We start from the raw sequence: 25,692 nt of genomic DNA on the forward strand, positions 1-25,692 counted from the left end.
AAAATGCCATTCTGTAATTTCAAAATGCAATAAACAGAGTTCTTATTTGTTTAGTTTTTCCTTCCTTGAGAGATCAGTTTCACAGTATTCTTAGTTACACAGTTTTCAATGATTGCAGTTTCTTAAATATTTTAAAGTTGCATGATTTAAGGGTTTTTCAAAAGCAGTTCTACAAAGGTTCACACTTTCCTAATACACAGATTTAACACATGCTGCAGTTCTTCTAGTCAGAATAGGCTTCAAAAGAAATGATCTTATTACTCTGAATACACAAAAGTGTTTGTGTATTTTGACAACTTTAGCTTTATTTTCCATAGGCAGAATGTCACAGCTCATTTTAGCAAAATTATGCATCATGTACACCATAATTCTAAGACTATTTCTGCTCCATGGGTTTCTTGATTTAATTAAAACACTTTTACCAGGAGGCTGTACCTTCACCAAAATTGGTATTTGAGTATCACCACAAAAGCACACCATTTTACATTCAGTGTGGAGCTTGTTGACTGAGTGCAGTGACATTGACAGTAATGTCAGGTGTTCCACCTTCAGCGAATCAAAGCCATTTTTCACTTGAAACGTCTGGTTGACACTGATGTAAAACTGGTGCATTAGCAGTTGTGAGCTTCTGCTGATACCAACTTACAGCTATTGCTGTATCTTTCATGTGTGCCTTATGAACCTTAGCATGGAAAAGAGAGTGAAATTAACATAGAGGAACTACCTTTTGATCTAAATGAAAAGTCATTTTTCCACAGCTGTATGTAAATACCCCTGCTGCTGGCAGCCTCACTTTTGGCCGTACTTTTTAAAGAACAACTCACTATTGAAGATGCTGGTGTTTCTAAGGCAGATCTGAGGCTTTTAATTTTCATATGGCTGGAAATTGGCACTGTGGATGGTCAGTGTTGAGAAACAGTTTTTAGGGACTTCCCTGGTGACACAGTGGATAAGAATCTGCCAGCCAGTGTAGGGGACACAGGTTTGATTCCTATTGGTGATGAAAATGGGCTTCCCTGGTAGCTCAGCTGGTAAAGAATCCACGTGCAGTGCAGGAGACCTGGGTTCAATCTCTGGGTTGGGAAGATCCCCTCGAGAAGGGAGAGGCTACCCACTCCAGTATTCTGGCCTGGAGAATTCCATGGACTATATAGTGATGGTGATGAAAATACTGTTGGTGATGACATCACTTTTTAAAAAACATCTAGGGTGATTACTGAGCCAACCAAAACATCAGGGTTAAACTGTGTTATCCCAGATAAATCCCACCTGTGACGTTTCCCATGACCGCCCAGGCCCGGCAGCCTCCAGCCCCTCCTCTGCTACCTCCCTCCCACCACACTCCTCACAGGCAGATGGATACTCACTGTCACCTCGTGCATTTCCCTCACACATTTTCATTCACAAGTCCCCTTCCCCAGGAGAAAAACACATTTCTTCTAAGCTTCTTTTAGGGTGATAGAAGTGTTCTGTATAGTGATTTTGGAGATGGTTTCACAAGTGTACACACCTGTCAAAACTCATGAAATTGCACACTTCAAACAGGAGCAGTTTATATTATATGTAAATTAAACCTCAATAAAGTTTTTTTCATGCACTGCAGAGAATTTAATGAAAATGTGTGTGGAGTCATGTCTTTATATGTTGGACTAAGGTAGCTGCCCATTTGAGGGACTTCCTGGTGGTCCAGTAGTTAAGAATCTACCCTGCAGTGCTGGGGACATGGGTTGGAGCTCTGGTCAGGGAACTAAGATCCCACATGCTATAGGGCAAGTAAGCCCACACACCACAATTAAAGAGCCTGCACGCTGCAACAGAGATGCTTTGTGCCACAACTAAGACCTGACAGAGCCAAATAAAGTACTTTTTTTTTAGTATCTAATTTGAAAAGTCTTATGACAGTAAAAGAAAATAATACTGATTTCCTGAGTAAAGAGCATTTTTATCAGTCAGCAAAATTTTAGCTTGTTTCCTGAGAGAATAAGGGGTTCTGTTTCTCATAACTTGAGGCAGAATAATTTTTAAATCTCCCACTTGATATAATTTGGTTTGCACTTCTCTGTCTTTGAAGGTATTTTTTTATGTTTTAAAGAAATTTAAGGTACTTTGTGACATATCAGTGTTTAGAATTGAATATTAAGAGTGTTTCTCCCATGTAGCTAGTTTCTGGTTGTTTTCTGGATTTGTGGGTTAAATCCCTAGATAAGCAATAGAGAGCCATGAGCAGGGCAGTTTAATTTCATTTCCCGCCACTTGTCCTCGGTAAGTCACTCGCCCACTTCACGCCTGATTTTCTGACTCTAGAAGACGTTGGTGCTTGGCCGCTGTTTTTGTGAGCTGTGACATTCATGCTCTGTGGGCCAGTGGAGTCGTGAGTGCCCAGTGAATCCCGTGGCTGCTGGAGTGTGTAGTATTGTCTTTCTTCCCACAAATCCCAGGCCTGATGCTGACGGCTTGTTTTTCTGCCACAGGGGACCATCAGCGTTGGCATCGACGCCACTGACCTTTTTGATCGCTATGAGGAGGAGTACGAGGATGTGTCCGGAAGTGGCTTTCCACAGATTGAAATTAACAAGATGCACATATCACAGTCTATTGAGGTAAAGCACACAGACACATCCCCCAGTGCAGGGGGCGTTGGGGGGAGGGGGGGCTTGGGTTAATGAGGTGCAGCACAATGCACAGCTGGAATGAAAGTCTGCTCAGGGTTTTCTCATCTTTATTCATGAAAAGATGCAGTTAGCCACTTGAAAAAAGAATAGTTCCAGTCACAACCTTGTTTATCCTGCTTTCCTGACCCACATGTTAGCAGCATGAGTACGGGGTTGGGGGGTAGGGTGGCACTTAGCTTCAGGGTCTCGGGGCTCTCCAGCAGGTGGTGGAGAGCCACCACCATGCTCATGGTCTAAGGAGAAGTGGGAGCCAAAGTCATGATTTCAGGAGCAAAACCAGATCTCTGGGAAATTCCAGGAATGGGTCTTAGTTTGAAGGCACATGCTCCTGTGTGCTGAGCCCTGGGGTCACTGAAGTGTCATCTCTCTGGCCGACATTGGGACATGGCAGTGTTGGGCCATCTGCTGACGGTTACAGCAGGTCTCTGCCCCTTCAGCTTATCCACTTCTGCTCAAGTGCATCAGCCTGGAACGTGAAGTCCCAACTCAGGGAAACTCTCCCCCTCCTGCGGCTTCCCATCAGTCAATGCGGCCGCAGGCAGGACTGGGGAGTCCTGGACGTCCCCATGGGTGATGTCACCATGGAGCCTGATGCTGAGGGACGCTGGAAACCAGCATCTAGCCCTACATTGCTCCTGGTTTTTTGGAATTTGCACGTTCAAGTTTTTGCAAAACCTGACCGTGGTGACCAGGTGCCATTCAATGGCACAATGGGAGAGGGGTGCGGCAGGCCCACATCCTGCCCGCTCGAGCTGCAGACACACCTGTGCTGGCCTCACACTTAGGGCGCATTGGGCAGACTGCTGTCCTCAGCACTTTCGGTTACTTCGATTACTGTATTACTGGCTGATATCATTTCCTAGGCACCCCTGACAGCTTCAGACACAGCCATCCTCTCTGGAAGCCTCTCAACCCAGAATGGGAATGGAGGAGGTTCCATTAACTTCGCGCTCAGACGAGTCACTTCTGCGAAGGGCTGGGGAGAGGTGAGCATGCCAGCAGGGGGTCGGGTTGTCAGCCACCGAGCCCACCCTCAGAATGACCTCAGTGGCCACATCAGGTGTAACAGAGTGCAGCTGTCAAACTTGTATCAACTGACGGTCGCCACTGGAAACCTGTGTCTCACATCTGAGGGGCGCTCTGAGCCTGCCGGGCAGCTCACAGTCAGGACAGAGCAACAGGATTTCCCTGGAGCTTCCAGAAATCTGGAAACTCAGCGTCTCTGTCCCTTAAACAAGCCTGCAGGCCCTTCCCTTCTCCTGCACGATTCGGAAGGTGGGTCACCTCCGTCTCAGTGCGCTGGTTCGCTGCTCGGCAGTCATTAAACAGCCAGTTCTGCCAAGCAAATTGAGCCGTATCAAATTAACATTGAGGAGTTGCCTTGAAAGTCACCCAGACTAGTAATGAGGCAGCCAGGATCGGCTGGACTTCACGGCTGTGAGAGCAGAGCCGCTGGTGGGTTTCACGTCAGACCCCTGAGAGCCATCTCCAGTCACCTGTGAGACCTGCAGACGGTGAGGCAGAGCAGATGGACCCTCACGGGAGCCAGCACTGCGCGCGCAGGGCCGAACCCACCAGCAGAGGGCGGTGTGCGGGCGGCTCCAGCTAGGGCAACGGGGACCAGGGGCCCGTGGTGCTGTCTGGGGAGGGGCTCCTTGAGGAGACTCACCTCATTGAAACCTGCCTCCTTTGGGTCTGTGCACACAGTCCTCTCCCTTTGTCAAAGATTAGAATGAGATACTAAGAATCTTCCCGCCCCTGCTTTTAGAGGCCTGGCAAGGGCTGGTGGCTTTGAATTAAATGAAGAAATTAGACCTTGGTTACTGCTGTGAGGTAAAACACTATTAATTCTTCTTCTTTTTTTTTTTTGAACAGTTAGAATTTGGAGCTGGGGATCTGCAGGGGCCTTTATTTGGCCTGAAGCTGTTCCGTAATCTCACACCAAGATGGTAAGTATATCGAGATAAATGCCCTTTGGTGGTCTTTGTGGATTTAGACCAGAGCCTGTGTTTTTTTCTTGTCAGGTCATCTGGAGTTACCTTCTCTGACCTGCGCAGTCACTGTGGGCAGACCCTGCCATGCTGGCACGGGGTCCAGGCGGTGTGCTTGGTGCAGAGAGCACTGGATTGGGCAGTGGGGTGGGAGGGGTCTGCCCTTGTCCCAGCCCGGGGCCAGGCCCTCCATGGTCCTCAGGTTCCTGCTCTGTGGGGAAAGGCCCCTGTGTGGTCACGTGGGCTGTGAGGCCCATGATGTGAGGCACTGGAGGCAGTGCACGCTCACAGGGAAGTGGGTCCTGTTCTGAGTCTTTATCCACTAGTGGGTCATTTCTTTGTTGCAGAGAACAGTTTCAGGTTTGGAATGGGGCTTTACCAAGCAGTGAGGCAGTGAGTGAGGCGGCCTGTCAATCTGTCTCTCTGGTAGCTTTGTGTTAGGCCACAATATTAAACTGCCCCCACCCCAGCTTCATCTTTGCTTTTGCAGTGATGTTGCACCCCTAGGACTGTCCCTTATAGGACACACGTGTTCTTATTCCCCATTAGGGGTACCTGTGTGAGCTCAGGTAGAAGAACTGGGTGGAGGATAAACAGCTCGTTCATCTGGCTACTGAAACGCAGCTGAAGGAGTCCTGGAAAGGAGCACATGTCTGAAAAGAAAAGCAGGGCTTCCCTGGTGGCCCAGAGTTTGGGAATCTGACCACCAGTGCAGGGGACGGGTTCAATCCCTGGTCCAGGAAGATCCCACATGCCACGGAGCAACTGAGCTCACAAGCCACAACTACTGAAGTCCATGCTGTAGAGCCTGTGCTCCATGATAAGAGAAGCCACCGCAGTGAGAAGCCCGCACACCACAACCAGGGAGTGTGCCAAGTCGCTTCAGTCACGTCCAGCTCTTTGCAACCCTATGGACTGTAGCCCACCAGGCTCTTCTGTCCATGGGATTCCCTAGGCAAGAATACTGGAGTAGGTTACCATGCCCTCCTCCAGGGGATCTTCCCAACCCAGAGATTGTAGCATCTTTTTAAAAAAAGAAAAAATAGTATTTCATCCCCAGTCAGATGTTCATCTATGAGCCTGCCTTCAGTTCCTGGTAAAGGCAAGTGTGCCATGTGATGCACAGAATGAGTGGTGTCATGAGAGAGGGCATGGCTTCTTAACAGGTGGAGCTGGAAGCTGGTGGAGATGAGCAGAGTCCCTTGCAGAGATGAGCGGGACCTCCAGGCAGAGGGCGTAGGGTGAACTGGATGCCATGGCTCAGGGACACCCCCATGGTTTCTCTGGCCTCTGCTCTGGGACTCGGACTTACTGGGTCTTGGATGGATACAGGGATTTAGGCTTCTAACCAGAATTTCCGGTGGGTAGTATGTATCCATATCAGCGTTGTCCTAGCCTTGTCTGCTTAGGATTGTCACCACCCATGCTGAAGCTTTTGTCTGGAATTGAATTTCATCATGGTGCCTGGTTTATCAGACTTGGGATCATGAAGATTTATAGAAAGAATACTAGCTAATTAATACTCTTATCTGCTATTATGGGTGCCTGAGTCCCAGGGTCAAATTATTTCCAAGTCCAAACTGGTGACTGTTGTTGGGTGTGGAATCGGCCCAGAGCCCGGCAGGCAGCCTGTGGGATGTTCTCAGTCTCCCCAGGCAGTGCCTGCCTTATTGCTCTCTCCCCAGAGTTCGTCTCTCTCTAGGACACGCTCCATAAGAACACAAAATCAGATTACTTTGATTAAGCAGAGATCTCTTTCTTTAGGTTTTGATTTTTTTTAATGTTGCTGCGTGACATCTCAGGGTGACTTTTATCTGTTCTCTATCTGCTTGCCCCCCGACTCCAGATCCCACTGTGGCCAGAGCGGAATAATGGGGCCTCTGGCTGGTATGGCTGAAGTGTCAGATAAATGAGGGCAGGCTTGGGTTGGGGGCCCTGTGGAGAGCAAGGGGTTGGTTCCTCATTCGTCTGGTCTTGGGAAAAGTTTTGCGTGCATAGGAGCAAATTACTACTTGTATTATTATTTTAGTGGCAAAAGTGGGACACAGACACCCAGAGGAGAGTGAAAGTGAAAGTCTTAGTCACTCAGTTGTGTCCAGCTCTTTGCAACCCCATAGACTATAACCTGCCAGGCTCATCCATCCATGGGATTCTCCAGGCAAGAATACTGGAGTAGGTTGCCATTTCCTTCTCCAGGGGATCTTTCTGACCCAGGGATCAAACCCAGGTCTCCTGCATTTCAAGCAGACTCGACTGTCTGGCCAGTGGGGAAGAGCTTAGGAAGGAGAAAAACTAAACAGGCATCCTTCTAGTGAGGGCTGCTCACTGGAGACCAGCTGTTTGTTCATCTTTAGCAAAGTCCTGTGAATCCCTTTGTTACTGAAATGAAATACCCCTATTTAACCAGAAGGTGGGGCTGAATCCCTTGGAAACGGAACTTCACAGGCCTTACAGAGGACAGTTTCCTAGCTTTTCAAGCAGCTTCAGTCGTGTTGTGTGGCTGTGGGTGCACATCAGCCTCACACGGCAGCTGTGAAAACTACGCTGATGCCTGCCTGCTGCCCCCCAGAAAAATGACTCCATTGGTCTGGGGCGGGCTCTGGGTGACAGGCACTTAGACATGGCCTTACGTTAGCACCACTTGGCCAGCTTTTCCATGCCGAGCCTATAAGTCAGCACACCTGGGGTGGGAGCCTGCAGGTGGTTCTAACTTGCAGCAGGATTTGACCTGCTGGTTTAGGAATGCAGATACATGGGTGCCTCTGTGGTTGTGGCTGCGCTTGGAATGGGATGGGGTAGGGGGATAAATGGACAGAATCCCCAGATCACCCCCCTGCCCCCTTGCGGGGAGCCAGCTGGGAAGCCGTGGGAGTGATGGTAAGCAGGGGGGGTACTGGCGTAGAGGACACAGCCAAGCCTGGCAGCAAGCCCGGTGTCATCCAGGGCCCTTTCTCTGTGTATCCCCAGCTTTGTGACGACACACTGTGCCCTGCAGTTTTCGTCCCGAGGCATCCGGCCGGGCCTCACCACCGTCCTGGCCCGGAACCTAGACAAGAATACGGTGGGCTACCTGCAGTGGCGCTGGGGCGTCCAGTCAGCCATGAACACCAGCATCGTCCGGGACACCAAGACCAGCCACTTCACCGTGGCCCTGCAGGTGAGGACAGCTCGGGGGATCCTCCTCCAGTCCCTTGCCCCCCACCCCCAAGTCCACTGCCTGCAGGGCCAAAGGCAGGTTCTATCCATCCGCCCTCAGGAGCTGAAACAGGGTTGTGCTCAGGCTCCAGGGAAGCTGTGTTCCACCCATAAAGTGAGAGGTCTTTTCCGCCAAAGGCCACAGGATCGGGGTCGGGATGCCGTGGTGGCTAGGCAGGAGCTCGAGGTAGCTGCTGCCTTGTGAGAACGCATGCTCGGGTGCAGGAGTTTTTATTTTTCCTGAGAAGTCAGAAGACTGGGTTTTTAAGTGGAATCTCCCAGTTTGTAAAGATCAGCTCCAGGTGGATTTTTACACACCCTGTGGGACAAGGCCCCTGCCCCGGACAGTGCTCAGCCGCCGGGTGGAGCAACCCCCTCAGCTCGGTCTCAGCTGCCTTTTCTCCCTCCACCTCCCCAGCTTGGAATCCCTCACTCCTTCGCACTCATCAGCTATCAGCACAAATTCCAGGATGACGACCAGACCCGCGTGAAGGGGTCCCTGAAGTGAGTGCTGGCCGGGCCAACGCGGGAGTCCACCCGGTCTGTGCCATCGGGCGCCTTCTAGGGTTAATGCGCGTTTCCCTTGTGAGACCGTGGGACTTGCTATCCTGCCGTCCCACCCTGAGGAGCTAGGCGTCTAATGTCGGACTCCTCTCCAGTCATTGACCAGGGGTGTCTGTCCTGAACATCCTCCCTGCGAGTGGTGGGAGGGCGAGGGAGTTGGGGATGGGAACCTGGCCTCTGTCCTGGGTGGCGGCTGCCAGTGGTGATGGGGTTGGTGGGGGAGCAGGAGCAGGGGGCCTGGCTGGCTCACTAGTCTGCTCCTTGCAGGGCCGGCTTCTTCGGGACAGTGGTGGAGTACGGAGCAGAGAGGAAGATCTCCAGGCACAGTGTCCTCGGGGCAGCTGTCAGCATTGGAGTCCCACAGGGCGTTTCCCTCAAAATCAAGTAGGTTGGACTCGGGTCATTCTGGCCAAGAGTTGTCTTGCACCTGGTAACTCATCTGAGCTTCACCTGCATTAAGAAAGAGCCTTTGCTTAGAATTCCATTAGAGATGCGCTCACTTCTGTCTGGAGTGTGTCAGCAAACGTCGAGTCCAGAAGCCCAACATTCGGTCAGTAAGGCCAAGTCTCTGCTTCAGAAAACTTCCTGTGCCCACCTACCCCTACTTGCCGCCCCTTGCCTGAAAGGCCCCGCACATCCGCTCACCCACACACCGCACCGTTCACAGTGTGGCATGTACCTCATGGTCCTCAGGGCAAGCAGCATCGGGCTCTCTGCGCCAGATCCTCCCACCTCGGTGGCCCAGCTGGTTGCCTCTAAACGGAGGCCTCGCTGTCAGACCCTTGGCTGCTGAGACTCAGCCCACTGTGGTCTGCTCCGACCTCCTGGCTTCACATTGTTGGGCTCTGTGATGCTCACAGTGCTCAGGGTTCCAGCTCCAGCCCGTGCATCCCTCATCCTTCCCCACAGCTCTCCTGGGGGACCTCACAGCATCACAAATGTCGCACCTCCACTCCCATGCTCCCCCGCCCTCGGTCATGTGCGTCCTTCACAGCCTGCTGGGCCTGGAGTCCGCCCCCTCTCGGCACCTCAAGCTCCGTTTTTCCACCAGTTCTGGCCAGAAAGCCGGGAGTGAGTCTCCCAGCGAGTCTCCTGGTCTCCCAGCTTAACATCCTCTCCTCAGAAAGCATATCCTCAGTCTGACTGCTTCTCACAATGTCTGCAGCCACCATCTCCGGTCTGAATTACTGCTCATGTCCTCCTGACCAGTCTCCTCCCTCGGGACGCTGCTCTCCATAGACTTTTAAAATCTAAGCCAGTGTCTCACAGCTTTCTGCATAAGGCCCTCAGGGACTCTCTCAATTCAGGGCAAATTGGCCCCATCAGAGCCCACAGGATCGAGCCCCTCACTCTCCTCTCTGCCCCCCACCCGACCCTATTCACTCTGGCCTCCAGGCTGCTTCGGGAGCGCACCAAGCTCACTCCTGCTTCTAGGCTTGGCTGGCACCTGCTGCTCCCCAGTCCCCAGGAGCCGCACGGCTGATTCCTTCAGTTCCCTCAGGTCTCTGCTGACGTGTCACCTGATTGCCAGAACCGTCTCTCGTCACCCTATTAAAACTGGTGGCCCTCACCTTGCCCCGAGCTGTCCACTTCCCCTTTGCCCGTTTCTTATTCTCCGTTGTACCTTCTCCGTCTGACAAGCCATCCGTCCCCTCGCCAGCCCTCATTCAGAGCACCGTAACTCAGTCCATTTTGTCTGTTCTCTGTGCTTCTGCCACCAAGGACACAGCCAGCACTGAAGAGGGACTCTGTGAGCACATGAGCAAGAAGATGAAGGCCACAGCTCGGCTATGGAGCTGAGATCAAGGCAGGTCCCCATAGCCACAGCTGGCATCAGGCACTTCTCTAACCTGAAACGTGAAGATGCCTGGGATTTAATAAAGAACATGGTGCCGGCAGATTTCTGCATGCCAGTCCCTTCTCCTCCCCCACCTCCCACATCGGGACCTCCAGTGAGGCACCGTCCTCTGTTGTAAATGGCTCCTCCCCGGCAGAGGTCACATTACACAGTCTGAACTGAATTCCTGTCCCAAGGATGCCAGCCTGCCTCTTTGTCCATAGGCTGCATTGTCCGAGTTATATTGGTAAATATAACTGGAAGGCACTTCAGTTCAGCAATAGCAGCTGCTCTTTGCTAACTTATACTGTATTTATTTGACAAATCACACTAATCTTTGAATGTTAAACCAACCTTACATTTCCTGAGGCAAATTCCACTGGATCATGACATGTGATACTTTATATATATTGCTTGATTTGCTGATGTCTTACTAAGAATTTTTGAATCTTTGTTTTTAAGGGATGCCAGTTATAATTGTCTTTTTATTATGTATTTATCAGGTTTTGGACCAAGGTATGCCAGCCTGATAAAATGAGTTAGGAATTATGCCTTCTTCTGTTTTATGAAAGAATTTGTATGAGAATGGTCTTGGTGGTTGTTTTTTCCCCCTAGTTTCATAGAGTTTAGCAGTGAAATCAACCAAGCCTGAGTTTTCATTATAGGAAGACTTTTGATAGTGAATTCAATTTCTTTCATAAATACAGGGCTTCTCCAATTTTCTGGTTCATCCCTTTTTTTCTTCCCTTCCAGTTTTCAGTTCAGTTCAGTCACTCAGTCGTGTCTGACTGTTTGTCACCCCACGAACCGCAGCACGCCAGGCCTCCCTGTCCATCACCAACTTCCGGAGTCCACTCAGACTCATGTCCATCGAGTCGGTGATTTCATCCAACCATCTCATCCTCTGTTGTCCCCTTCTCCTCCTGCCCTCAATCTTTCCCAGCATCAGGGTCTTTTCCAGTGAGTCAGCTCTTCACATCAGGTGGCCAAAGTAGCGGAGTTTCAGCTTCAACATCAGTCATTCCAATGAACACCCAGGACTGATCTCCTTTAGGATGGACTGGTTGGATCTCCTTGAAGGCCAAGGGACTCTCAAGAGTCTTCTCCAACACCACAGTTCAAAAGCATCAATTATTCAGCGCTCAGCTTTCTTTATAGTCCAACTCTCACTTCCAGTTTTCCTGAGATATAGTTGACCAAACAGTGCTTTATAAGTTTAAGGTATATGGCATAATGATTTGACTTACATACATCATGAAATGAGTATCACAGCACATTTAGTGAACATCTACCATTTCGTGTAGATACAAAATTAAAGAAATAGAAAAAAAAAATTTGTTTTCCCTTGTGACGAGACCGCTCAGGATTTACCTGCTGTGTTTCATCTTGTTTTTTACATGTAAGTGCCATCACAGGTAGGGTGTAGAGGGCATCTCCATCGTTCCTCAAAGGCCCTCAGGCCCCTGTGTGGTCTCCCAGGCGTCAGCAGCCCTGGTGTGCCTTTGCTCCCTATATTTTTGCCTTTTTCCAGGATGCCACATAATTGGAGTCATTCAAGGTGAAGCCTCTGCTTCTTTCAGGAGCATCGTGCATTTGAGATAACCCACACTGTTGCAGGCATCAGCAGTGTGGTCCTCCTTGTTGCTGTTGGGTGCGGCATGGCATAGATGTGCCACGGTTTATGTGTTGTGTAAATACTTCACTTGCTTCCAACTTCAGGAAGTTACAAATTAAGCCAGTACAGACATTCATATTCAAGTTTTGTGTGAACACAAGTTCTCATTTCTCATGGGTAAATACCCTGGTGATCTGAGTCGTGTGGGAGGCTGTGTTTAACTTCACAAGAGAGTCCCAAGCCATTTTCCAAAGCAGCGGTCTCATCTTCCCTTCCCACCAGCAGCTCTGAGAGTTCCAGTTCATTTTTTTTTTTTTTTAAATTTCACCTCTTTTAGCAGGTGGTGTAGGTGTGTCCCGTTGTGGTCCTCTTGATTCTCTTTTATCTCCTGTCTGAGATGTTGCCTGGCTTTTCAAGTGCTCATTTGACATCCTTTTTTTTTTTTTTTTTTTTCAGTGCAGTCTCTATCCGTATCTTTTGTCTGTTTCATTATTGGGTTGTTGGAGTTCTCCTTTTAGTGTTGAGCATTCTTCATTATTTCTGGAGCTGCTTTCGCTCCTGAAGGGTCTTGTCGCTGGGTACAGGGTTCAGGGCTGATGGAGTTTTCTCGCAGTGCTCTCTCAGTGTTCTGCTCTCTTCTGGCTCCTCTGTTCCTGACAAGTCATTGGTCTTTTGAACCTTTATACTCTGATGTCTCTTTTGTTTATTTTCCCCCGGTTACTCAACTTTTTTTACTCTTGTTTCTCAGCACCTGAGTGTAGCTACACGTGATTTTGTTCTATGTCTGCTGCTTGGGGTTTGCTAAACTTCTTGCTTCTATAAATTGATGTATTTATTTATGTAGAATTATTTGCAACTTTTAGGCCATTAATTCGTTAAATGTTAAATATTTAATATACTTCTTCCCAGCTGCAGTGTTGCCCCAGACTCTGGGCTCTGATTCTTCGGTCCAGTAGGAGTGCATATTTCTTTGCAGTTTTAATCATCCTCTCCTCTCTGGGGCCGTAATTACTTCTGTGCTAAACCTCTGGTTTCTGAAGCTCTGCCCATTTGTCTTCAATCCTTTTTCTCTTTGTTCTTCACATTGGATCATTTCTACTAAATTCTCTTACTCTTCTCTCATCTCCAATCTGATGTTAAACCATCAGTGAATATGTTATGTCTTTGAGCAGAGTTTAAATAGTTGCTTTAAAATCCTTATCTGCTGGCTCCAGCATCTGAGATCGCTCTTCATTATCTTTTTCTCATTGTATCTGGGTATGTAGCATAGTTGGTATTGTATTAAGTGTTAATTTTTGTTTCCTTTTAGAAAGCTTCCTTTTAAAATTTGGGTGAAGTCTGGCTGCAAACTTGGGCTTACCCATGTAGCAACAGTCAAAACACAGCACCAGGCATCCTCTGGGGATCTCCGGCACACTGAGAACTTGGGGCTTCCCTTTGGGGGGCCCCCCCTCTTCCCAGACGCAATAGTTGCCCCAGACTCTGAACTCTAATTCTTCAGTAGGACTACAGATTTCTTTGCAGTTGTAATCATCCATTGTGGTATAGACTGAGAATTGCCTTCAGGCTAAAGGCTGTTTTTTTAAAAAGTCCAGCAGCTCACCAGTGCCAGTTGGTGCTTCTGCCCTCGGTTGCTGTCTGGTCCCCGAGGGTGTGGGTCACATTGGTCAAGAGTTCACAGTTGATGTCTGTGGGGTGACCTGGCCAGTGGGAGCCACTCAGCCGTCACTGAGAGCTGACAGGATGTCTGGAGGAGTGGCCACCCCTGCCTCCCCGGGCCATGTTTGCTCTGCTTGGGTGAGAGTCTGCTGCTTGCAGTCAGCGGGTATCGAGCCCTTTCTTCTGCCAGACCTAGAGGCCCACTCGGGGGATGACCGTGAGGCGTGCAGACTGGGTTCCGCCTCCCCAGGTCCTGTGTGTCAAGAGGTTCTTTCCTGGGGCTGGGACACCAGCGCCGCACCCCGCAGCCTTCCCTGGGAACCTGACTCACGTGGGCACTCGGCTTTGCTCTATTCCCAGGTTAAATAGGGCCAGTCAGACCTACTTCTTCCCCGTCCACCTGACAGACCAGCTGCTGCCCAGTGCCGTGTTCTATGCCACCGTGGGGCCGCTCGTGGTGTACTTCGCCCTGCACCGCCTGGTCATCAGACCCTACCTCAGGGCTCAGAAGGAGAAGTGAGTTCTCAGCACTGGCGGGTACAGGGCCGAACCACCCTGTGCCCAGCTCCCCATCTGTGATGTGGAGAGGGTAGCAGCCACCCCACAGGGCTGTGAGGGAAACCACCTAAGCTATAGGTGGACAGTGCTCACTGCGGAGTCAGTCACATCAGGTCCTCAGTGAGCATTATAGTTGATATCAGTAGTAGTAGTACTACTGTTGGCGACACTTGGGTTAGCTCCCATCTACCCACATTTCCTACTTTCAGAGAGAATTAGAGTTAGTTTACCAAACTGTTGGGACTGTAAGCCATGACCACAGAAATGAGAAGTCTTCCTTTTTCTCATTCTAACCATTTCTTTGCCTGGCATTGAATTCAAAGAGATCAGGCTCTGAGTTCCTACAAACAAGGCCCATGTTAACTACAGTCTTGGAAGTCATCTAGATGTAATTTATTTTGCAGTTTCTTAGAGATGATCCATTAGCACAGCATTAAACCTAAGAGGAGGTTTAACTTCATTACTTTACAATGATCTCATTTAATAGATCACTGAACTTAGTTGGGGAGAGAGGAGCCCAAGGAAGGCTCTTGGGGCGCCTCCAGCCTCTGATTCATTTAAATTTGGTGTCCTAATTCCCCAGCAGACTGAAGGCTTGGAGCAGAGGATGTTCTGGGCCAGGGCTGCCAGGACACGTGTGTGTTGCCCAGGTCCCCATGCTTTGCTGGGAGGAAAATACATGTATTTTATCACAAGGAAGTGTGCCTTGTCCCTGCCAAGGGTGTCCTGTGGTAATGCCTAGTTGGGGGCATCTCCTGAGATTCTCACCCTCTCCCCCTTTCCTGAGATTACTGCTGCGAGGAGTCCTCCTCCCACTGAGGTCGGGGAGAGCCATCTGGGGACCACAGGACAGCGGCGCAGGCCTGGGGCAAACAGATTTGCTTGAACTTGCCTTGGAAATAGTATTTAAAGTTCTAGAACTGGGAACACAGTAAGATTTACAGGCTGTTTGCAGGGTGCAGGTCCAGCCTGGAGCACCGTGGCCTCCCGTGCTGGTAACCCCACGTTCCTCACACGTGGCTTGTGTTTTCCTTGCCTCAGGGAACTGGAGAAGCAACGGGAAAGCACAGCCACCGACATCCTGCAGAAGAAACAAGAGGCAGAAGCTGCCGTAAGTGCTGTGTCACCGGCTCCCTTCCAGGCCTCTGCCCTGTGAGGGTCTGAGCGTGGACCTGCCCATCGTGCAGAGCACAGGCCGCACCCATGTCCCATCCTTTCTCGTCCACATTTCTTAAACCGGGGCTGTGGGGGACATGCTTCACACCCTGCAGAGTGGTCTCGGGGGACTTGGGTCTTGGGCTTTTCTTCCCCAACAGCCTCCCTGGTCATCTAGTCTTTACGTTATTGCCTGTGGGATGCAGCGCTGGGACCGTCTGTCTGTGCCCTGAAGAGTTGACCATTACCTTGCAAAGACATAACCAGGTTTTTTAAAAAGTGGTGGGTGTTGTCCTCTTTCTTCCTGTGATTGAATTGTTTTTCCAAGACTGCAATAGCAGCGATGTCCCGAGAAATGGACAAGCAGGACCGACAGGCACCAGGCATGTGGCCCTGACTCTGATGGAGCCTAGGGAGCCCTTGATAGTAGCGTCCTTGTCCCCTGCAGGTTCGGTTGATGCAGGAATCTGTCCGAAGAATAATCGAGGCCGAAGAGTCCAGAATGGGTGAGCAGGCCTGGCCTCTTTAAAGGACGGGGTGGGTGCTGGGTTCCCGCAGGAAACATGGCTCCTGCAGCCAGGCTGCACGGGGGTTGTCTGCCAAGGCTGCCCTGCCCTGACCAGGCCTGTCCTCAGGGCTCATCATCGTCAACGCCTGGTACGGGAAATTTGTCAATGACAAGAGCAAGAAGAGTGAGAAGGTGAAGGTGATCGATGTGACCGTGCCCCTGCAGTGTCTGGTGAAGGACTCCAAGCTCATCCTCACCGAGGCCTCTAAGGTGGGTGCTCGGGGTAGATGGGAGGGGCATCTGGGGAAGAGGGACCCTCCAAGGGGCCATGTCACTGCAGCGGAACCCATCATGCTGCCGCGTTCCCTGTGCGGGGTGCGGCCCAGGACCCAGGTTACAGCCACACTGGAGCGGTTGACTTCAGCCAGCCAGCCAGCCAGCCACTCGTCTGTCCATCCATTCGTTTGTCCATCTGTCCTTCCATTTATTGCCATCTGTTTTTTTGAGCCGCTACTGTGTGCTAGTTACAGCAGCAAACAAAATATACCTCCTGCCTTTGGGAGCTCACACCCTGTGCCTTGCCTGGTTCCAGAAGGAGGGGTCTGCCTGTAGTACACCGGAGGCTCGGGGGGGCCAAGGTGTGTGCCAGAGGTGAATTAAAGCACAGAGGAGCTCAGGCAGAGCGTCCTGGTCCCTGAATGGGTTCCTGGTCTTGCGTCCTCGGCAGGGCTTCCTTGAAGATGGAGAGTGTTTTAGTGTGGCAGTGGGGCAAGTCTAGGACTAAGTAGGCAGCTTGTTAAAATCCTCTTTGCTGTACTCAGGCTCCCAGGTTTGTGTCCTTCGTGGGCAGTGTCCACGCTGCCCCTCTGGGCAAATACAGACGACAGCGCCACTGGGCTTCAAACGCCCATCTCCAGTGAGAATCTGTCTGTTGCAGGCTGGGCTGCCCGGCTTCTATGACCCGTGTGTGGGTGAAGAGAAGAACCTGAAAGTGCTTTACCAGTTCCGCGGGGTCCTACATCAGGTGATGGCGCTCGACAGCGAGGCACTCAGGATACCAAAGCAGTGTGAGTAGCTACCCCTGGCTGTCACTTATCCTTGCCTACAGACAGGCCTGGGGACCTCAGTGGGGGGGCGACAACTGCCTTCCTTCCATTCTTGGCCAGGGAGCCATAGGCTTGCGTATCGTGACCTACACAGACCTGGGAAATGACACCCTGAGGGAGACGTCAGCCCTTTACCAGGTGGAATTAGTGAGCTCTTGGAAATTACACCCGGGGTGACTAGGTATGAGGCAGACCCAGCGGCTCCTCTGTGTTCAAGAACACAATGATTTTTGGCAGCTTATCCTGTGCCCAGCTGCAGGCCCAGCCTCTGGCCAGGCCCTGGTTGATCCCCGCTAAGTGCGTGGAAACAGTTGCCTTTAGAAGCACTGATTTTGTCTTTTCTTTTACAGCTCACAGAATTGATACTGATGGATAAACTACTTGAGAACCCAGATTCAAAAGGGGCTGCAAAAGAATTTCCCCAGGAGTCAACAGATTTTGGAAGCAGGGAAAAAAACCCACAATCAGATGTTTATTTTGTATTTGCATAGAAAGTGGTACCGGCTCAATTATGTGAAGGGACACACAGATGCCCCGAGGCAACCCCACCAGGACCGGAACCACAGCTGGGCCCGAGTCTGTTCCCAAGGATCATGTCCCCGCAGGGAAGGCGCGGCCCCCGGGGCCTCAGGGTCCCTCAGCCCGCTGAGCCACCCATAGCTCTCTGTCTGCCATGAGGTATTTATGAACACCTCGCCCTCATGCCTGTGACCATGAGCTACCTTTCCTAAAATCCACACTGAACACAGAAAACAAAACGGAAGGAGGGAAGCCATTCCCAGGAGCAGAGTCTGGATCAAGTGAGCGCCTGTTGAGTCACCTTCCTGCTGAAATGTGACTGCGTGAATCTGGACAGGATGGTGTGGGTTTATAAATCTGCTTTTTACCTGAGAACGAGTGGCTTTGGGAATAAGTCTCCTTCGTCCCCTCCCAGAACTTCTCAAGTCATTCCACTGGCACCTGGCTTGGGACAGAGGATGTCACTCCGGTCCCAGGAGCCACCGGTGTCCTCATGAGAAGCGCGTTGCCTCTGCCCTCCCCCACACAGCTCAGTCCAGGCGGCCCGGAGAGGTCAGAGTGGGTTCCTGTGGGCCCCCTCCCTGCTCGCTGCCAGCAGGTGGCACTGCTGCTCCCACACCAGGTCAGTCCGTCTCCTCTGGGCTGCCTGTACCCATTTGGGTGTCTGCTCCCTGGAAGCCCTTCCTTCACACGCCTCTTTTGCGGATGCAGAATACTTCAGGACCAGGCCCCTCCTGCCCAGCCTGGCTGGTGAACAGTCACCAGAGGAGCGGACGCCTGGCTGGTGGGGGTTCAGGCAGCCTCCATGCGGCTCCTGTTCAATCAGGCCTTGCTTCTGACATCGGTACCGGAGAAGTCACCCACAACCCCCTTCCTCCAGTGTTTAAAGGTAGTTCAGGTCGTCCAATTCTGTAATATTTATCTCCACTTAAAAGTTCCCTGCAAGAGCTGCTGCTCCGAATGTAAATCGTGCAATAAGTGTCAACTTAGTGGAGTCCGACCTTGGCCACAGCCTGTGCCCCTCCTGGCAGGCCGTCCCTCCTGTTGTTGAACAGGGACTGAACAGGGGACACGCTCTTACCACAATAAACCTTTCCTGAAAGCCGGGGGCAGTGTCTGTATGCGTCTATGTGTTCATTTTAGGAGCCAGCAGGCAGAGGGACTTGCCTCCTCACAGGCCTTGTCCCACCCTCTGTTCTCAGGGTTCAAACTGAGACCTGACGAGGCTGGGGGTATTTTCTCTGCCAGACATTTGCCTGACAATTTTTGGGTCCAGAGTTGAAATCACAGGCTAGGTTGTTTTTGTTTTGTTTCATTTTAATTAAAGGCAACTTCTTTGGGAAGTCAAAGATGGTCACGCCCTGCTAGCCCCTCGGCAGGAAACAGGAAGTCAGTCTCCTCAGCTGTGACCATGCTCAGGAGAACTCAAACCAGTGCTCACTCACTTCTAAATGAAGGAGGCGGCACGCGGGGTAGGAAGACACTTTATTACGTTGCTCACTCATACTGGCCGTGCAGAGAGGTACTCCTGGGACAGAGCCAGCGTCCAGGTGATGGAGGGGACACCTCGCTGCCTTAGGGTCAGCTAGCGCCCCACCTCCCCCCACCCCAACCGGGGCCCACCTGCCCCTCAAGGACATGGTCTGCCACACTGGCCCGGGGTGGTTCCAAGGACGCTCACCCAGCTTGTGCTAGAGAGGCAGCTGGGCTGTCACCTCCTGAAGGGAGAGCCAAGGTGTCCTCTTCAGGGCCCCAGCCTCCTCCCCACCTGGGGCCACCACACTCCCACCTGAGGTGGTGCTGGCCTGAGGGTCAAAGTGGGACCAAAAGGTCCACAGCCAGAGTCTGGAGACCATGGTCCCTCCTCTCAGAGGCTCAGACAACAGGGCCCAGCAGGCAGCTCAGCTCTGCTGCCCCAGCCGAGGCCTGGCCTGGAGTCCTGGCCGCCCCGCAAGGCGTGCACGCAGCTGGCTGCACATCCTCCGCATCACCAGCCTCTGGGCCTTCAGGCGCCTGCGGAGCTTTTCGTTCTCCTTCAGAGTCAGGAAGAGTTTTTTTTTAAGGGCGTCTAAGTCCAAAAGGGCATAGCTGTGATCGGACGGCTGTGTGGGGAGGCGCCTCTTCAGCTCTGGGGGGCTAGCTGGCTGACCAGGGACCCCAGAGGCTTCTGGTGTGTGTGGCGGGACCTGAGGACAGAGGTCAGTGAGGGACCAGAGCAGCGGCCAGGGACCTGAGGCCAAGGGGGCTCCCCTGACACCCAGAACTGCTGGGTCGCAGCTGTTCCGGGTAAAGTCTGAGGTCCAGGCTGGTGCTCTGGTTCGAGCACCAGTTTTCTTCATTCTGTTTGAAGCAAATCCCCTCAGACTGAGACCAGTCTCATGCTGCCTTCATGCCCAGCCCGGCCTCACCTGTGCTCCTGGGCCTCCAACCTCAGGGGGTGGCTGCAGCGCTTCAGCTTCAGTGTCCATCTTCCTCCCCAGGCCACACTCCCCGGACGCCGGCTCAGGGAGGACCTGGAAAGACAAGGCGGAGCCGGCCGTACGGCTCCTCCCCAGCTGCTACTTATCCTGCCAGGAGTCCCTTCACACTGCACGGGGGCTGCCAGGGCACCAGCAGGACAGCCAGCCTCCTACACAGCCTGGGGCCAAACCCTTAGAAACGAGCAGGAGCCAGACTTGTGACTGGCTGCCACTGCTTGATACTGAACAGGGAGGAGGCATGGACGGCTTCGGCTTCTCCTTCTCTACAAAAACAGAATCCAAACCCCAACTTGTATGGAAAGCATGATGAGCTCCAGTGGGCCAGCCTGGCGGGAAGGCGCAGCAGCTCAGTTGGGACACTTGTGACCAGTAGGGCAGACTCACCTTTCTCTCCCCAGAGGTGGCGTCTCCACTCCGGCCGGTAGGGTCCATGTTCTCCCTCACCAGCTGCAAGAGACGCAGAGCTGCTGTGGACGGGCCCCAGGGTGGGCACAGGAGATCTGCACCAGAGGGTCCATCAGGCCTCACCTACCTCTGTCCCCATGCTCAGCCCAGCCCAGCTCTCCTCTCACCATCCACCAGTGCCCCTCCTTCTCCACAGTCCCCAAACCTTGGGTCAGAGACCCACTGAAGCCAAGCACTAGAGGCAGGACCACAAACGTCTCCCTTAGGGTTAACATGTCATCACTGACAGTGGAGCAGTTTCCTACAAATGCCATGAAAGTCATCACCCTGAACAGGGCGGGTGGAGGGTTCCTGATCCACAATGGGAGTTTCAGGTCAGTGAACTGTAATTTCCAAAGACCCCTGGTGTCACATCCCTGCGGTCCACAGTACTGTGCTGCGCACTTTATGTGTGTTAAAACAGCAGATCTCAGGGTAAGTGTTCTTACCATGATAAAGTAAAACAAAAGGCCTTCCACATTTAAAAGAAAGAACCAACAGCTCCTCCCTTAAGCAGCTACTTTGTGCCAAGCAATGTTCCTGGACATGGGAATAGAAGCCATGGAGCAGAGCCCAGCCCTCCGGGAGCGTCCCCTGGGCAGATGCTCGGAGCTGCCAGAGAGTCTGAGGAGCAGGGGGGGACGTACGTTGGCAGGGACCTGGACTTGGTGAGGCTGCGTGAGCAGGAGGACGAGGATCGAGGGCAGAGGCCTAATGCCCCCCAGCCTGGAGCTCACGGCCCCCACTGGCTCCCTTCTCCCCTTCCTGACACCAGTGTGGGTATCTGCAGGTCTTCTGTCTGCTCTATCTCTGCTCTGCCTCGCAGGCTCCAGCCTGTGCCCCACTCCGGCCCTCCCTCTGGGACTCACGGCACAGTAAGGATTTGTAAAATTCACTATGGCCATCTCAGGGCTCCAGCTTCAACTGTCCTGTTGTATCATCCTGCCCCACAGACATGTCTGCCTTGGTATCCCACTAGGAAGCCAAATTCCACGTGCACAGGGCCATCTCCTCAGGGAATCAGGGACCCCTCTAGCCCCCAGATCACCTCCTTCTCAACCCAACCGGTCTCCAAAGTTGGCCTGCTCCATCTTCTCATCATGACACCCACTTTTGGCTCAGGCCACCATGACCACCCTCACCTGCGATGCCACAGTGGCCTCTGAACCAGCCTCCAGAGAGCACCTTCCGAAGTCACGTCCCTCCCCACTGGCCTCCCCCCGAAAACCCACCTCCTATCCAGGACTTCCCTGATTGCCCAGTGGTTAGGGCTCTGCACGTCCACTGCAGGGGGCAAGGGCTCAATACCTGGTTGGGAAACTGAGATCCCTGCATGTCAAGCCCTCCGCTCCTTTGAAGAAAACCACCGCCCGTCCAGGCCTGTCACCACCTGGCCCTGCACCCTCCACAGGGCCTGAGCTGCTGCTGCTCCTGAGCACGCCCAGATCCTGCCCCCACCAAGCCTCGCTCCGCTGTCCCTGTCCCCCTCCAGCACTCCACCACCATCGTCCTCCTGTGCCCGGGACAGGAAAGTCTTCACCTCCCTCGAGCCCAAGTGAGGCCCCACAAAGTGAAGTGCAGAAATAAGCTCTTGGCCCCCTCCCCATCAGCTGCTTCCGTAGCACCCATCATGAAGTGACTTGTTTATCAGGCAGCTTTGAACTGCAGATTTCCTAAAGCTCAGGTCCAGGCGGGGGCCCTGGGCTTTGGACCTAGGGGCCTGACAGTTTTCAGCCTCTGCTGACCCCGCAGATGACAGCGGTGCCCACCCCACTTCCAGGTGGGGGACCCCCACGGCCATGCACCTGTGGGGGGCCCTGGAAGGCGAACACTGTAGGCACTGCGTTGTGCTTGAGGTTCTTGCGGTTCCCAAAGGCGCTGAAGCACTCGGGCCGGAAGTGCTCGGAGCAGATGACTGTGTGCTGCTTGGGCTCGAAGTTGCCCCGGCCGATGTTCAGCACCCATTCCTTCAGCAGCTCCGGGCGGCTGAACGGGAACCTGGGGGCACAGAAAGGAGGCACAAGGGACTTGTGGGGCTAAACATACACCTTCAGGGTCCCAGGGACCTTTGGCATCCCTGCCCGGCATTTTACTGGACAGCCTGGAAAACTCAGTAGCCTTGTCCTGTGTTTTAACAGGACACATCCTTCCATGTCGGGAAGCTTCCATCGTGGCTGTTGACAGCACCCTTAGTAGGATACCTGAGACCATGAACGTGTCCAGAGCCTTAGTGAGGTGCTTCCAGAGCCACATCTGCCAGACAGGCCTCCATTCCTGCTCCTGTGTGGGGAAGCAGGAGGGGAAGTGACCCCACCCTCTTGAAACCTACAATCTAGAGCAAGGAGTCAGCCAGTACACCACACAGTCATGGACCATGCAAGAATAGAATAGGAAGTGGTTGGGGAAGGCCACCTAGGAGGCGACACTGGAGCAGAGGCTGCAGAAAGTGCGACACAGAACAGCTACACGGAAACAGAAGGAAGAGCAAGTGCAAAGGCCCGAGGGTGTGAAGAGCCAATGAGGCAGGTCTGGCTGGCACAGAGCAAGAAGAGGACGCAGGCCACTGTCGGAAGGGGCTTCCTGGAAGCTCAGGCCGAGGTGGAGCTGGAGAGGATGATGAGTGGCAGATCTGGGGTGCATCATGAAAGCCAGGCAGAGAAGTTTGCCTGTGGGCTAAGAAGCAGAGGAAGCACTTTCAAGTGCTAAGATTGTGGGGGAAGGGCAGCTTGGGGCAGCAGGTGGGGGGGGCCGTCAGCAGGTTGGTTTTATTAATATACATGAGATGTTAAATTTCAGATGCCTTTTAGATGTCCACGTGCTGAAGCTGAGTGGCAGGGGGACAAGAGTTGTCTGGAGTTGTCACCATGCAGGTATCCCCATGTAAAAGGGCCATAAGCCTGAGTGAGATGGCTGCCCTGGGGAGCCAGTGTGGACAGGGATGGGGCAGTGGCATGGCCAGCACCCTGAAGTGCTCCAGCATCTGTCTGGAGCTGGAAATAAGCAGAATCTACCCAAGAAGTCTGAGAAGGGACACTGTGACAAAGGAAAGGCCGAGAGGTGTCCCAGAAGCCAGGTGGTAGATGGCCTCAAGGGACCTGTGTCACAGGCTGCAGAGAAGGGCCGCTGGGACTTGACCGAGCTAATTTGGGGCATGGTGGGGTACAGGTGCTGGAAGACAAGACCCAGCAAAGACGCCCCAAGTCTAGTACCCATGATGGCCAAAAAACAGAGGGGCCCAAATGCCCTTCAATTGTAGAACAAGTTGGTTGGAGTAAATATACTCCTGGATCACTACACAGCAATGAAAAGGATGAACTGCTGCGGCTGCTTCGGGCCACATGAAGGACTCACAAGCACAGTGATGAGCGAAGGACAGGAAAAAGGACAGCGTGTGGCTCCACTTAGTGAGGCTCCAAAAAGGCCAAGGCAGTCCCCTCTGACAGAGGCCTTACCCTTGGGGACTGAGTGAGGGGCTGTAAGAGGGTGCGTTTCCGGGTCTCCTGGGGGCTTCGATGTTCTAAACTCTTGGCAGTCACACCGGGTGTTCACTTGGTTAAATTGTGTGCTTATAAATTGTGCACTTTTCCGTAGGCGTGTTACATATCAATAGACATACGTTAAAAAAGAAAACGCTTAAAGGAGAAGACGAAGTGTAGATGAACAGAGCGCAGCCTTTTGGAGTCACACTCTGAGCACGATGGAGGAAGGCACTGTGGCTGGAACCAGCAAGAAAGTATGCAACACTCTACCCATCGATGTGCAAGCGGCCGCGCACTCGGCCGGGTCCCACACCTGAGGTGCGCGGGGCGCGCAGGGACAGACTCCAGAAGTCCTACCATCCTCCTGCGGCTGCAGCAAAGGTCGCGCGTCCCGGCCCCGCGCCCCCACCCGCCTGAAAGTTCTCATTCCTCCACCACGCCTTTCCTTCCCGACTAGAGACCAGGAGAGGTGAGCAGAGCGCGCAGCGCACCGCACACCTAAGGGTGGTTAGCATCGCTCATCTTGCAGCAAATACTGCACACTTAACTACGTCCCAGGCTGCACAGTCCCTGGGCCGCGGAGGGGACGCATGCCAAGTCACCGCAAGGGCGCAGCGCTGAGCGCGCACCAGGCCCGCCACCGCCTCCCCCGACCCAAGAGAGGCTGTGCGGCCGCGGGCAGGTTACTCAGCCCCTCCGACCGTCTCCCTGCGTGCCGAGGCGGCCGAGGTGGTGCCGGGCTTCTTAGACCGGGATCTCGCCACTCCCCGGGGGGCCGCCGCCCCTCCGCAAAGGGCTCGGCCGCAAGTCCTCTGGCCTCCCGGCGGTCAGGCAGCGGCTCGGGTGTCCCCAAGCCTGTCGCGCCAGGCCTGGCGCTTCCGCGGGGGCCGCGGTCATCGGCCTGGGCGAGGCGGGCCCCCGCGCTCCCCGGTGCCCCCGCCCCTCACCGGTGGAAGGTGAGCTGCTTCCTGCGATTGCTGTAGCGGTTGCAGCACTGCCGGGCCGCGCACGACTTCGGCATCTCCAGACGCCAGGCCCCGCTGCCCCAAACAAAGATGGCGGCGGCGGGGCCTGCGGGGCGCGGCAGCGACTCCGGGAGGGGCGGGGTCATGGGACGGGGAGGGGCTGACCGGTGGAGGCGGGGCGTGCAGGCGACAGGCCCTCGATAGAGGGGCGGGGCCAGTAGGAGAGGCGGGGCCTCCGGGAGGGGCGGGGCTTGCAGGGAGGCTGGTGAGTGAAGGCGGGCCTGGCTGTTCCTTAGCCAGCATCCCATGCACGCAGTGCCTGCGACCGCGTCAAAGGGTGCTTCAACGCCCGGCTCAGACCGGACATCCCCGATGCAGGTTTTACCCTAGTTATGCTGAAACATCACCCTCACCTCTTTGCTCTGAGCCTCCAAAATCCACACCCACCCACCCAGTTCTGGACAACTGGAAACTAAAGGCAGGCTCACCAGCCACCTAGACCAGTATTTTCAAGATTTCAGTAGGTGTTGATTCATAGATTTCAGCTGCTCCAACGTCACAGAAGAAAGTACTAGTTGACCATTAGCTGGTCCCAGATTAGCTAGGCAGGCAGACACAGCTGACAGAACAGGCTCAGCCCCGTGGGACCCCCAAGTGGAAGGACAGAATGAGTACAGGGCAGATTCTAATCCCACCTGCATAAGCTTAGAGATGGCTGCAGCTTTTACCATGCAGGTTAACCACTCACTGGGATTTAAGCTAATGCACAATGTGAAGAAATTGTGAAAGCTATTCATGTCTCTTCATGCTGCGGTTTGTTTCTGGAGAATTTACTAAAAAAGTGTATTAAGGGCTGTGAGAATGTTTCATCCTGCTAAACCAAACTGACTCTTAACTTCCCAAGTCTTCATGTAACCATGATTTAGGGGGCTGGTGATGAAGGCT

The 25,692-nt window shown here is 53.1% G+C and overlaps 2 protein-coding genes and 1 long non-coding RNA gene across 3 annotated transcripts in view; 1 reads left to right on the forward strand and 2 right to left on the reverse strand.

The window, feature by feature from the left end:
• The window catches only part of DNAJC11 (DnaJ heat shock protein family (Hsp40) member C11), a 69,195-nt gene extending 50,711 nt beyond the window's left edge, over positions 1–18,484 (forward strand). The window contains exons 5-16 of the mRNA XM_069544784.1: positions 2,472–2,600; positions 3,536–3,658; positions 4,548–4,621; positions 7,631–7,820; positions 8,277–8,362; positions 8,690–8,806; positions 13,894–14,049; positions 15,133–15,202; positions 15,695–15,752; positions 15,882–16,024; positions 16,692–16,821; positions 17,211–18,484. Of these exons, the coding sequence (XP_069400885.1) occupies positions 2,472–2,600; positions 3,536–3,658; positions 4,548–4,621; positions 7,631–7,820; positions 8,277–8,362; positions 8,690–8,806; positions 13,894–14,049; positions 15,133–15,202; positions 15,695–15,752; positions 15,882–16,024; positions 16,692–16,821; positions 17,211–17,236 (1,302 nt within the window). The 3' untranslated portion in view covers positions 17,237–18,484. The remainder of the gene's footprint in view (positions 1–2,471; positions 2,601–3,535; positions 3,659–4,547; positions 4,622–7,630; positions 7,821–8,276; positions 8,363–8,689; positions 8,807–13,893; positions 14,050–15,132; positions 15,203–15,694; positions 15,753–15,881; positions 16,025–16,691; positions 16,822–17,210) is intronic.
• LOC138416082 (uncharacterized) lies at positions 8,074–15,172 on the reverse strand. Its single transcript, XR_011247519.1, has 3 exons — positions 14,984–15,172; positions 10,047–10,170; positions 8,074–8,872 (listed from the first exon to the last, which is right to left on the reverse strand). It is a non-coding gene; the product is annotated as an uncharacterized lncRNA (long non-coding RNA).
• A 363-nt stretch (positions 18,485–18,847) lies between the features above and the next one.
• On the reverse strand, positions 18,848–24,885 carry THAP3 (THAP domain containing 3). Its single transcript, XM_069544786.1, has 5 exons — positions 24,730–24,885; positions 22,109–22,301; positions 20,244–20,306; positions 19,788–19,892; positions 18,848–19,565 (listed from the first exon to the last, which is right to left on the reverse strand). Exons 1-5 carry the CDS (start codon positions 24,801–24,803, stop codon positions 19,281–19,283), a joined length of 720 nt encoding a protein of 239 aa, XP_069400887.1. The 5' UTR covers positions 24,804–24,885; the 3' UTR covers positions 18,848–19,280.
• Between the last annotated feature and the right edge of the window lie 807 nt (positions 24,886–25,692).

Source organism: Ovis canadensis, chromosome 12 (assembly GCF_042477335.2).
Source record: "Ovis canadensis isolate MfBH-ARS-UI-01 breed Bighorn chromosome 12, ARS-UI_OviCan_v2, whole genome shotgun sequence".
Classification (NCBI taxonomy): Eukaryota; Metazoa; Chordata; class Mammalia; order Artiodactyla; family Bovidae; genus Ovis; species Ovis canadensis.